At 49.2% G+C, this 14345-nt stretch overlaps 1 protein-coding gene across 1 annotated transcript; it reads right to left on the reverse strand.

The window, feature by feature from the left end:
* Window positions 1-729: 729 nt before the first annotated feature.
* Window positions 730-4458, reverse strand: LOC121305665 (olfactory receptor class A-like protein 4). Its single transcript, XM_041237358.1, has 3 exons — window positions 4265-4458; window positions 2433-2499; window positions 730-1817 (listed from the first exon to the last, which is right to left on the reverse strand). Exons 1-3 carry the CDS (start codon window positions 4456-4458, stop codon window positions 876-878), a joined length of 1203 nt encoding a protein of 400 aa, XP_041093292.1. The 3' UTR covers window positions 730-875.
* Window positions 4459-14345: the final 9887 nt, after the last annotated feature.

Here is a 14345-nt window from a genome sequence, read left to right on the forward strand (position 1 = left end):
TATATGTATAGGTGCACTAGGTGTATGTGTATAGTTGTGTGTGTCGGTACACACACGTGTGGTATGTATAGGTGTGTGTATTACAGTGTGTGTATATTGTTTGTGTGTGTGTGTATAGTTGTGTGTATATGTATAGGTGTGTGTGTATAGTTGTGTGTATATGTATAGGTGTGTGTGTATAGTTGTGTGTATATGTATAGGTGTGTGTGTATAGTTGTGTGTATATGTATAGGTGTGTGTATATGTATAGGTGTGTGTGTATGTGTGTGTGTATATGTATAGGTGTGTGTGTGTATAGTATAGTGTTGGGGGTGTGGTATTGTGTGTGTGTGTATATATAGGTGTGGTGTGTGTCGTTTGTGGTGTGTTACTATGTGTGGTGTGTATGTATGTCACTCGTTGTATACACATAGGTGTGTGTGTGTATGTGTGTGTATTGTGTGTATATGTATATGTTGTGTTTGTATCTAGTGGTGTGTGTGTATATGTATCTCTGTGTTTGTTGTGTATAGTGTGTGTGTGTGTGTATTTTGTGTGTGTGGTATTCCTCGGTGGTGTGTGTAGTGTGGTCCTCGTATAGGTGTGTGTGTATATGTATAGGTGTGTGTGTGTGTGTATAGTTGTGTGTATATGTAGTCTCAGTGTGTGTGTGTGGTGTGGGGGTCTAGTCTGTGGTGTGTGTAGGTGTGTGTCGCCGTGTGTGTGTGTGTGTATATGTATAGGTGTGTGTATAGTTGTGTATATGTATGGTTGTGTGTATAGGTGGAGTGTCTGTGCTTTTCCAGTCTTTGTTTCTTCACTGCACTTGGCTGTGCTCTTGCTTCCAGCAGCATGGCTAGTGAAGTTGCTGCAGAGAGTCGGCTCAGTTCCCTGAATCAGCAGGAGGGATGGGGATCGTTCCCTGCCCTGCTGATCACCTTTCCTGCCCCCTTGTCTTCCTCCTCCTCTCCTCTTCCCTGCTCCTCCTCCCTGCCCCAGAGCAGCATCCTCTTCATCCTGTTGCGCAGCTTGCTGTGGCCGAACGCCACCACCAGGGGGCTGAATCCCACGAAGATGGAGGAGGTGAAGTGTGCCAGCGTGAGCAGGAACACGGCATGCTCGCCCCTGTTGTAGTTGTAGTAGGACACGGAGAGCATCTGCGTGCCCCAGCAGACCACGAACAGCGTGACCAGCGCCACGATCACCTTGCTGGCCTTGCGCTCTCTGTCCACGTGGCAGCCCGTCAGCTCCGCCCCTGCCACGGAGCAGATGTGCCTCTTCAGCATGCACAGCGTGGCCAGATTCAGGGCCACCATCAGCACCATGGGCGCCACCTCGTGGAGGACCAGCGAGGTGGTGGCGAACGCGATCCCGACGCGCGGGGAGGGGAACTCCCAGATGCAGCCCAGCAGGGGGCGTGTGGTGCAGCTGATCACCATGAACTCCACCGTGGAGTTGCCCCTCACGTGGGCAGAGTACAGGAAGGCAGGCAGCGAGTACAGGATGTTGAGCGCCCAAACCAGGAAAAGGGCGGCACCCACCTTCCTCAGCTCCGCCCACCGTGCCAGAGGCCCGGCCACGCCCTGCCGGCGCAGCGTCACGAAGTGGAAGAGGCTGAGCGAGAAGGTGGCCCACACGCCCACCGAGCGCCACCACACCCAGGCGAACATGAAGACCCGGCACCAGCCCGTGGACAGGTACACCTCCACGCCGAAGTCGGAGATGAAGATGGGCACCGTGAGGAACACGGAGGTCAGCAGGTTGGCCAGCTCCAGGTTCACCAGGATGATGTCGGTGGGGGGGGGCAGGTGGTGCAAGTCCAGAGACGTGCTGCTCACCTGGGAACAAAACCAACGAGAGAAATGTTATCAGAGCTGATCCACAGCTCCCACTGCCCAGAAACCAGGACCAGAGGACAGAGCTCCCATTGCCCAGAATCCAGGACCAGAGGACACAGCTCCCACTGCCCAGAAACCAGGACCAGAGGACACAGCTCCCACTGCCCAGAAACCAGGACCAGAGGACGCAGCTGCCACTGCCCAGAAACCAGGACCAGAGGACGCAGCTCCCACTGCCCAGAAAACAGCCAAGAAGGGTTCAGTGCTCCTCTGTTCAAATGACACAGGGGTTCAGTGCTCCTCTGTTCAGATGACACAGGGGTTCAGTGCTCCTCTGTTCAGATGACACAGGGGTTCGGTGCTCCTCTGTTCAGATGACACAGGGGTTCAGTGTTCAGATGACACAGGGGTTCAGTGCTCCTCTGTTCAGATGACACAGGGGTTCAGTGTTCAGATGACACAGGGGTTCGGTGTTCAGATGACACAGGGGTTCGGTGCTCCTCTGTTCAGATGACACAGGGGTTCAGTGTTCAGATGACACAGGGGTTCGGTGCTCCTCTGTTCAGATGACACAGGGGATCGGTGCTCCCTCATTATTACACACTGTGTTCTTACCGTGTAGATAACGAGAACGTTTCCCAGAATCCCGGTGAAGGGAACAGGACGGCCTGGACTGGACGGCCTGGACTGGAGACGCCTCCGTCATGGTGACCTGGGAAAACGGGAAGCGGGAATGTTGAGCCGCATGACATCACAGCTGATACTCTGCACTGAGGCACACCGAGGGGACGGGACAGAAACACGAGCAAAAGCAATTTCAAAAGTGCAATGAAGTAACAGGAGAGGCCAGTGCATTACAATACAGTGTGAGCCTGCCAGTAAGATCTTCCTGTACAGCGACCAGCAGCTGCCTGGTGAACACTTGAAGCTTCAGAGGAGATTCTTACCTGTACTTAGACCTGTACAGTTGAACGAGCCTCTCTCTCTCTCCTCTCTCCTCTCCTCTCTCCTTTCTCCTCTCTCCTCTCTCCTCTCCTCTCCTCTCCTCTCCTCTCCTCTCCCTCCTCTCCTCTCTACTCTCCTCTCTCCTCTCTCCTCCCGTCCCCTCTCCTCTCGTTCCTCCTCCTCCCCTCCTATCCTCCTCCGCGATCCTCTTCTCCTCGCTCCTCTCTCCCTCTCTCTCTCCTCTCTCCTCTCCTCTCCCCTCTCCTCTCCTCTCTCCTCTCTCCTCTCTCTCTTTCTCCTCTCTCCTCTCCTCTCTCTCCCCGCTCCTCTCTCCTCTCTCCTCTCTCCTCTCTCCTCTCTCCCCTCTCTCCTCTCCTCTCCCCTCTCTCTCTCTCTCTCCCCTCTCCCCTCTCCTCCCCCTCTCTCCTCGACCTCCTCCTTCTTCTCTCCTCTCTCTCTCTCTCCTCTCCCCTCTCTCTCTCTCCTCCCCTCTCTCCTCTCCTCTCTCCTCTCCCTCTCTCCCTCTCCTCTCCCTCTCCCTCTCCTCTCTCCCTCTCTCCTCTCTCTCTCCCTCTCCCCTCTCCTCTCTCCTCTCTCCCTCTCTCTCCCTCTCTCCTCTCTCCCTTCTCCTCTCTCCCTCCTCTCCTCTCTCCCTCTCTCTCCCTCTCCTCTCCTCTCCCTCCTCTCCCCTCTCCTCTCTCCTCTCTCTCTCTCTCTCCTCTCTCCTTCTCTCCCTCTCCTCTCCTCTCTCTCCCTCTCCTCTCTCTCTCCTCTCTCTCTCTCTCTCTCTCCTCTCCTCTCTCCTCTCTCCCCTCTCCTCTCTCCCTCTCCTCTCTCCTCTCTCTCTCTCTCTCCTCTCTCCTCTCTCTCTCTCTCTCTCTCTCCTCTCTCCTCTCTCCTCTCCTCTCTCTCCTCTCTCTCCTCCTCTCTCCTCTCCTCTCTCTCTCTCCTCTCTTTCTCCTCTTCTCCTCTCTCTCTCTCTCTCTCCCCTCTCTCTCCTCTCTCCTCTCTCCTCTTCCCTCTCTCGCTCCCCTCTCTTCCCATCTCTCCTCCCTCTCTCTCTCTCTCTCTCTCTCTCTCTCTCCTCTCCTCTCCTCTCCCCTCTCCTCTCTCTCCTCTCCCCTTCTCCTCTCTACTCTCCTCCTCTCTCCTCTCTCCTCTCTCTCTCTTTCTCTCCTCTCCCCTCTCTCCTCTCTTGTCTCCTCTCTCCTCTTTCCAGATTAGTAGTTGAGATCTGGAGAGCTCATGTCTTGGTGTAACAGTGCAGTCAGCGAGAGGGCTCTTCACTGCCTCCTTCTTCTTATTAATACAAGCCTCTGTTCAGCTGTTGATTGACGGGTCCCCAGCAGAGTGATGTCTGTCTGTCAGTCCCCTGTATTAATATAGAGCCCTGCTGTCGGACTCCTGCTCCTTCGTAGGGGCTGTCTCTGTGTCTCTGTGTCTCTGTGTCTCTCTCGCTCTGTGTCTCTGTGTCTCTGCACAGAACTGCCCCCCCCCCTCACCTGCAATCAAGCTTATAAACCCCCCCATCCTGCTGAGTAATCTCCCGAGGGTTAGCGTAGTCAGGTGTGGGTAACCCCCGCTTGAGATCCTGATGCAGGTTGTTTGGAACGCCCGAAGTCCCCTCCACGGGGGGGGTCCACCCCTCACGGAACACCCTGGCTAACGGTCGCCTAGTCAAGAATTGACATCTCATGAACCTGTCAGGGCTCGAGGTTGTCACGGCCAACTGTATAAGCAGAAACCGGAAAGTCTCTAGTGAGGGCAGTTCTTGGTTGGATCGAAGTGTGTGGCTTGAATCTTGGGTGTTCTTCTGGTCATCATCATTATTTTCAGGGATTTTTATTATTATTATTATTATTATTATTATTATTATTATTAGAAAGTGTGCAGCTCCACAGGTTTGTTTATTGATATTTCAGGGATTTTGATCATTTTGAGGGTTCTAGTTCTGCAGGTCCAATATTGAGTTCTTATCATTTTTCTTTCAGTCCGAGATCCAAAGTGCCGGTCCTGAATATCATGTGACAATGTGACCTTTGAACTCAGAAGAGAATCCAAAACCAAGAGCCGCTTCAACACCGAACTACAATCCAAAACCAAGAGCCGCTTCAACACCGAACTACAATCCAAAACCAAGAGCCGCTTCAACACCGAACTGCAATCCAAAACCAAGAGCCGCTTCAACACCGAACTACAATCCAAAACCAAGAGCCGCTTCAACACCGAACTACAATCCAAAACCAAGAGCCGCTTCAACACCGAACTACAATCCAAAACCAAGAGCCGCTTCAACACCGAACTACAATCCAAAACCAAGAGCCGCTTCAACACCGAACTACAATCCAAAACCAAGAGCCGCTTCAACACCGAACTACAATCCAAAACCAAGAGCCGCTTCAACACCGAACTACAATCCAAAACCAAGAGCCGCTTCAACACCGAACTGCAATCCAAAACCAAGAGCCGCTTCAACACCGAACTACAATCCAAAACCAAGAGCCGCTTCAACACCGAACTGCAATCCAAAACCAAGAGCAGCTTCAACACCGAACTGCAATCCAAAACCAAGAGCCGCTTCCACACCGAACTACAATCCAAAACCAAGAGCCGCTTCAACACCGAACTACAATCCAAAACCAAGAGCCGCTTCAACACCGAACTACAATCCAAAACCAAGAGCCGCTTCAACACCGAACTACAATCCAAAACCAAGAGCCGCTTCAACACTGAACTACAATCCAAAACCAAGAGCCGCTTCAACACCGAACTACAATCCAAAACCAAGAGCCGCTTCAACACCGAACTACAATCCAAAACCAAGAGCCGCTTCAACACCGAACTACAATCCAAAACCAAGAGCCGCTTCAACACCGAACTACAATCCAAAACCAAGAGCCGCTTCAACACCGAACTACAATCCAAAACCAAGAGCCGCTTCAACACCGAACTACAATCCAAAACCAAGAGCCGCTTCAACACCGAACTACAATCCAAAACCAAGAGCCGCTTCAACACCGAACTACAATCCAAAACCAAGAGCCTCTTCAACACCGAACTACAATCCAAAACCAAGAGCAGCTTCAACACCGAACTACAATCCAAAACCAAGAGCCGCTTCAACACCGAACTACAATCCAAAACCAAGAGCCTCTTCAACACCGAACTGCAATCCAAAACCAAGAGCCGCTTCAACACCGAACTGCAATCCAAAACCAAGAGCCGCTTCAACACCGAACTACAATCCAAAACCAAGAGCCGCTTCAACACCGAACTGCAATCCAAAACCAAGAGCCGCTTCAACACTGAACTGCAATCCAAAACCAAGAGCCGCTTCAACACCGAACTACAATCCAAAACCAAGAGCCGCTTCAACACCGAACTGCAATCCAAAACCAAGAGCCGCTTCAACACCGAACTACAATCCAAAACCAAGAGCCGCTTCAACACCGAACTGCAATCCAAAACCAAGAGCCGCTTCAACACCGAACTACAATCCAAAACCAAGAGCCGCTTCAACACCGAACTACAATCCAAAACCAAGAGCCGCTTCAACACCGAACTACAATCCAAAACCAAGAGCCGCTTCAACACCGAACTACAATCCAAAACCAAGAGCCGCTTCAACACCGAACTACAATCCAAAACCAAGAGCCGCTTCAACACCGAACTACAATCCAAAACCAAGAGCCGCTTCAACACCGAACTACAATCCAAAACCAAGAGCCGCTTCAACACCGAACTACAATCCAAAACCAAGAGCCGCTTCAACACCGAACTGCAATCCAAAACCAAGAGCCGCTTCAACACTGAACTGCAATCCAAAACCAAGAGCCGCTTCAACACCGAACTACAATCCAAAACCAAGAGCCGCTTCAACACCGAACTACAATCCAAAACCAAGAGCCGCTTCAACACCGAACTGCAATCCAAAACCAAGAGCCGCTTCAACACCGAACTACAATCCAAAACCAAGAGCCGCTTCAACACCGAACTGCAATCCAAAACCAAGAGCTTCAACACCGAACTACAATCCAAAACCAAGAGCCGCTTCAACACCGAACTACAATCCAAAACCAAGAGCCTCTTCAACACCGAACTGCAATCCAAAACCAAGAGCAGCTTCAACACTGAACTGCAATCCAAAACCAAGAGCCGCTTCAACACCGAACTACAATCCAAAACCAAGAGCCGCTTCAACACCGAACTACAATCCAAAACCAAGAGCCGCTTCAACACCGAACTACAATCCAAAACCAAGAGCCGCTTCAACACCGAACTACAATCCAAAACCAAGAGCCGCTTCAACACCGAACTACAATCCAAAACCAAGAGCCGCTTCAACACCGAACTACAATCCAAAACCAAAAGCCGCTTCAACACCGAACTACAATCCAAAACCAAGAGCCGCTTCAACACCGAACTACAATCCAAAACCAAGAGCCGCTTCAACACCGAACTACAATCCAAAACCAAAAGCCGCTTCAACACCGAACTACAATCCAAAACCAAAAGCCGCTTCAACACCGAACTACAATCCAAAACCAAGAGCCGCTTCAACACCGAACTACAATCCAAAACCAAGAGCCGCTTCAACACCGAACTACAATCCAAAACCAAGAGCCGCTTCAACACCGAACTACAATCCAAAACCAAGAGCCGCTTCAACACCGAACTACAATCCAAAACCAAGAGCCGCTTCCACACCGAACTACAATCCAAAACCAAGAGCCGCTTCAACACCGAACTACAATCCAAAACCAAGAGCCGCTTCAACACCGAACTACAATCCAAAACCAAGAGCCGCTTCAACACCGAACTACAATCCAAAACCAAGAGCCGCTTCAACACCGAACTACAATCCAAAACCAAGAGCCGCTTCAACACCGAACTACAATCCAAAACCAAGAGCCGCTTCAACACCGAACTACAATCCAAAACCAAGAGCCGCTTCAACACCGAACTACAATCCAAAACCAAGAGCAGCTTCAACACCGAACTACAATCCAAAACCAAGAAGCTTCAACAGAACTACAATCCAAAACCAAGAGCGCTTCAACACCGAACTACAATCCAAAACCAAAAGCCGCTTCAACACCGAACTACAATCCAAAACCAAGAGCCGCTTCAACACCGAACTACAATCCAAAACCAAGAGCCGCTTCAACACCGAACTACAATCCAAAACCAAGAGCCGCTTCAACACCGAACTACAATCCAAAACCAAGAGCCGCTTCAACACCGAACTACAATCCAAAACCAAGAGCCGCTTCAACACCGAACTACAATCCAAAACCAAAAGCCGCTTCAACACCGAACTACAATCCAAAACCAAAAGCCGCTTCAACACCGAACTACAATCCAAAACCAAGAGCCGCTTCAACACCGAACTACAATCCAAAACCAAGAGCCGCTTCAACACCGAACTACAATCCAAAACCAAAAGCCGCTTCAACACCGAACTACAATCCAAAACCAAAAGCCGCTTCAACACCGAACTACAATCCAAAACCAAGAGCCGCTTCAACACCGAACTACAATCCAAAACCAAGAGCCGCTTCAACACCGAACTACAATCCAAAACCAAGAGCCGCTTCAACACCGAACTACAATCCAAAACCAAGAGCCGCTTCAACACCGAACTACAATCCAAAACCAAGAGCCGCTTCAACACCGAACTACAATCCAAAACCAAGAGCCGCTTCAACACCGAACTACAATCCAAAACCAAGAGCCGCTTCAACACCGAACTACAATCCAAAACCAAGAGCCGCTTCAACACCGAACTGCAATCCAAAACCAAGAGCCGCTTCAACACCGAACTGCAATCCAAAACCAAGAGCCGCTTCAACACCGAACTACAATCCAAAACCAAGAGCCGCTTCAACACCGAACTACAATCCAAAACCAAGAGCCGCTTCAACACCGAACTGCAATCCAAAACCAAGAGCCGCTTCAACACCGAACTACAATCCAAAACCAAGAGCCGCTTCAACACCGAACTACAATCCAAAACCAAGAGCCGCTTCAACACCGAACTACAATCCAAAACCAAGAGCCGCTTCAACACCGAACTACAATCCAAAACCAAGAGCCGCTTCAACACCGAACTACAATCCAAAACCAAGAGCCGCTTCAACACCGAACTACAATCCAAAACCAAGAGCCGCTTCAACACCGAACTACAATCCAAAACCAAGAGCCGCTTCAACACCGAACTACAATCCAAAACCAAGAGCCGCTTCAACACCGAACTACAATCCAAAACCAAGAGCCGCTTCAACACCGAACTACAATCCAAAACCAAGAGCCGCTTCAACACCGAACTACAATCCAAAACCAAGAGCCGCTTCAACACCGAACTGCAATCCAAAACCAAGAGCCGCTTCAACACCGAACTACAATCCAAAACCAAGAGCCGCTTCAACACCGAACTACAATCCAAAACCAAGAGCCGCTTCAACACCGAACTACAATCCAAAACCAAGAGCCGCTTCAACACCGAACTACAATCCAAAACCAAGAGCCGCTTCAACACCGAACTACAATCCAAAACCAAGAGCCGCTTCAACACCGAACTACAATCCAAAACCAAGAGCCGCTTCAACACCGAACTACAATCCAAAACCAAGAGCCGCTTCAACACCGAACTACAATCCAAAACCAAGAGCCGCTTCAACACTGAACTACAATCCAAAACCAAGAGCCGCTTCAACACCGAACTACAATCCAAAACCAAAGAGCCGCTTCAACACCGAACTACAATCCAAAACCAAGAGCCGCTTCAACACCGAACTACAATCCAAAACCAAGAGCCGCTTCAACACCGAACGAACAAAACCAAAGCCGCTTCCAAAACCAAAACCAAGAGCCGCTTCAACACCGAACTACAATCCAAAACCAAGAGCCGCTTCAACACCGAACTACAATCCAAAACCAAGAGCCGCTTCAACACCGAACTGCAATCCAAAACCAAGAGCCGCTTCAACACCGAACTACAATCCAAAACCAAGAGCCGCTTCAACACCGAACTACAATCCAAAACCAAGAGCCGCTTCAACACCGAACTACAATCCAAAACCAAGAGCCGCTTCAACACCGAACTACAATCCAAAACCAAGAGCCGCTTCAACACCGAACTGCAATCCAAAACCAAGAGCCGCTTCACTGCACACCGAACTACAATCCAAAACCAAGAGCCGCTTCAACACCGAACTACAATCCAAAACCAAGAGCCGCTTCAACACCGAACTGCAATCCAAAACCAAGAGCCGCTTCAACACCGAACTACAATCCAAAACCAAGAGCCGCTTCAACACCGAACTACAATCCAAAACCAAGAGCCGCTTCAACACCGAACTACAATCCAAAACCAAGAGCCGCTTCAACACCGAACTACAATCCAAAACCAAAGAGCCGCTTCAACACCGAACTACAATCCAAAACCAAGAGCCGCTTCAACACCGAACTACAATCCAAAACCAAGAGCCGCTTCAACACCGAACTACAATCCAAAACCAAGAGCCGCTTCAACACCGAACTACAATCCAAAACCAAGAGCCGCTTCAACACCGAACTACAATCCAAAACCAAGAGCCGCTTCAACACCGAACTACAATCCAAAACCAAAAGCCGCTTCAACACCGAACTACAATCCAAAACCAAGAGCCGCTTCAACACCGAACTGCAATCCAAAACCAAGAGCCGCTTCAACACCGAACTACAATCCAAAACCAAAAGCCGCTTCAACACCGAACTACAATCCAAAACCAAAAGCCGCTTCAACACCGAACTACAATCCAAAACCAAGAGCCGCTTCAACACCGAACTACAATCCAAAACCAAGAGCCGCTTCAACACCGAACTACAATCCAAAACCAAGAGCCGCTTCAACACCGAACTACAATCCAAAACCAAGAGCCGCTTCAACACCGAACTACAATCCAAAACCAAGAGCCGCTTCAACACCGAACTACAATCCAAAACCAAGAGCCGCTTCAACACCGAACTGCAATCCAAAACCAAGAGCCGCTTCAACACTGAACTACAATCCAAAACCAAGAGCCGCTTCAACACCGAACTACAATCCAAAACCAAGAGCCGCTTCAACACCGAACTGCAATCCAAAACCAAGAGCCGCTTCAACACCGAACTACAATCCAAAACCAAGAGCCGCTTCAACACCGAACTACAATCCAAAACCAAGAGCCGCTTCAACACCGAACTACAATCCAAAACCAAGAGCCGCTTCAACACCGAACTACAATCCAAAACCAAGAGCCGCTTCAACACCGAACTACAATCCAATCCAAAACCAAGAGCCGCTTCAACACCGAACTACAATCCAAAACCAAAAGCCGCTTCAACACCGAACTACAATCCAAAACCAAAAGCCGCTTCAACACCGAACTACAATCCAAAACCAAAAGCCGCTTCAACACCGAACTACAATCCAAAACCAAAAGCCGCTTCAACACCGAACTACAATCCAAAACCAAGAGCCGCTTCAACACCGAACTACAATCCAAAACCAAGAGCCGCTTCAACACCGAACTACAATCCAAAACCAAGAGCCGCTTCAACACCGAACTACAATCCAAAACCAAGAGCCGCTTCCACACCGAACTACAATCCAAAACCAAGAGCCGCTTCAACACCGAACTACAATCCAAAACCAAGAGCCGCTTCAACACCGAACTACAATCCAAAACCAAGAGCCGCTTCAACACCGAACTACAATCCAAAACCAAGAGCCGCTTCAACACCGAACTACAATCCAAAACCAAGAGCCGCTTCAACACCGAACTACAATCCAAAACCAAGAGCCGCTTCAACACCGAACTACAATCCAAAACCAAGAGCCGCTTCAACACCGAACTACAATCCAAAACCAAGAGCCGCTTCAACACCGAACTACAATCCAAAACCAAGAGCCGCTTCAACACCGAACTACAATCCAAAACCAAGACTTCAACACCGAACTGCAATCCAAAACCAAGAGCCGCTTCAACACTGAACTGCAATCCAAAACCAAGAGCCGCTTCCACACCGAACTACAATCCAAAACCAAGAGCCGCTTCAACACCGAACTACAATCCAAAACCAAGAGCCGCTTCAACACTGAACTACAATCCAAAACCAAGAGCCGCTTCAACACCGAACTACAATCCAAAACCAAGAGCCGCTTCAACACCGAACTACAATCCAAAACCAAGAGCCGCTTCAACACCGAACTACAATCCAAAACCAAGAGCCGCTTCAACACCGAACTACAATCCAAAACCAAGAGCCGCTTCAACACCGAACTACAATCCAAAACCAAGAGCCGCTTCAACACCGAACTACAATCCAAAACCAAGAGCCGCTTCAACACCGAACTACAATCCAAAACCAAGAGCCGCTTCAACACCGAACTACAATCCAAAACCAAGAGCCGCTTCAACACCGAACTACAATCCAAAACCAAAAAAGAGCCGCTTCAACACCGAACTACAATCCAAAACCAAGAGCCGCTTCAACACCGAACTACAATCCAAAACCAAGAGCCGCTTCAACACCGAACTACAATCCAAAACCAAGAGCCGCTTCAACACCGAACTACAATCCAAAACCAAGAGCCGCTTCAACACCGAACTACAATCCAAAACCAAGAGCCGCTTCAACACCGAACTACAATCCAAAACCAAGAGCCGCTTCAACACCGAACTACAATCCAAAACCAAAAGCCGCTTCAACACCGAACTACAATCCAAAACCAAGAGCCGCTTCAACACCGAACTACAATCCAAAACCAAGAGCCGCTTCAACACCGAACTACAATCCAAAACCAAGAGCCGCTTCAACACCGAACTACAATCCAAAACCAAGAGCCGCTTCAACACCGAACTACAATCCAAAACCAAGAGCCGCTTCAACACCGAACTACAATCCAAAACCAAGAGCCGCTTCAACACCGAACTACAATCCAAAACCAAGAGCCGCTTCAACACCGAACTACAATCCAAAACCAAAAGCCGCTTCAACACCGAACTACAATCCAAAACCAAAAGCCGCTTCAACACCGAACTACAATCCAAAACCAAAAGCCGCTTCAACACCGAACTACAATCCAAAACCAAGAGCCGCTTCAACACCGAACTACAATCCAAAACCAAGAGCCGCTTCAACACCGAACTACAATCCAAAACCAAGAGCCGCTTCAACACCGAACTACAATCCAAAACCAAGAGCCGCTTCAACACCGAACTACAATCCAAAACCAAGAGCCGCTTCAACACCGAACTACAATCCAAAACCAAGAGCCGCTTCAACACCGAACTACAATCCAAAACCAAGAGCCGCTTCAACACCGAACTACAATCCAAAACCAAGAGCCGCTTCAACACCGAACTACAATCCAAAACCAAAAGCCGCTTCAACACCGAACTACAATCCAAAACCAAAAGCCGCTTCAACACCGAACTACAATCCAAAACCAAAAGCCGCTTCAACACCGAACTACAATCCAAAACCAAGAGCCGCTTCAACACCGAACTGCAATCCAAAACCAAAAGCCGCTTCAACACCGACTACTACAATCCAAAACCAAGAGCCGCTTCAACACCGAACTACAAACCAAAACCAAGAGCAGCTTCAACACCGAACTACAATCCAAAACCAAAAGCCGCTTCAACACCGAACTACAATCCAAAACCAAAAGCCGCTTCAACACCGAACTACAATCCAAAACCAAAAGCCGCTTCAACACCGAACTACAATCCAAAACCAAAAGCCGCTTCAACACCGAACTACAATCCAAAACCAAAAGCCGCTTCAACACCGAACTACAATCCAAAACCAAAAGCCGCTTCAACACCGAACTACAATCCAAAACCAAAAGCCGCTTCAACACCGAACTACAATCCAAAACCAAAAGCCGCTTCAACACCGAACTACAATCCAAAACCAAAAGCCGCTTCAACACCGAACTACAATCCAAAACCAAAAGCCGCTTCAACACCGAACTACAATCCAAAACCAAAAGCCGCTTCAACACCGAACTACAATCCAAAACCAAAAGCCGCTTCAACACCGAACTACAATCCAAAACCAAGAGCCGCTTCAACACCGAACTACAATCCAAAACCAAGAGCCGCTTCAACACCGAACTACAATCCAAAACCAAGAGCCGCTTCAACACCGAACTACAATCCAAAACCAAAAGCCGCTTCAACACCGAACTACAATCCAAAACCAAAAGCCGCTTCAACACCGAACTACAATCCAAAACCAAAAGCCGCTTCAACACCGAACTACAATCCAAAACCAAAAGCCGCTTCCACACCGAACTACAATCCAAAACCAAGACCCGCTTCAACACCGAACTGCAATCCAAAACCAAGAGCCGCTTCAACACTGAACTACAATCCAAAACCAAGAGCAGCTTCAACACCGAACTACAATCCAAAACCAAGAGCCGCTTCAACACCGAACTGCAATCCAAAACCAAGAGCCGCTTCAACACCGAACTACAATCCAAAACCAAGAGCCGCTTCAACACCGAACTGCAATCCAAAACCAAGAGCCGCTTCAACACCGAACTAC

The sequence above is a fragment of the Polyodon spathula genome, chromosome 44 (assembly GCF_017654505.1).
Source record: "Polyodon spathula isolate WHYD16114869_AA chromosome 44, ASM1765450v1, whole genome shotgun sequence".
Lineage (NCBI taxonomy): Eukaryota > Metazoa > Chordata > Actinopteri > Acipenseriformes > Polyodontidae > Polyodon > Polyodon spathula.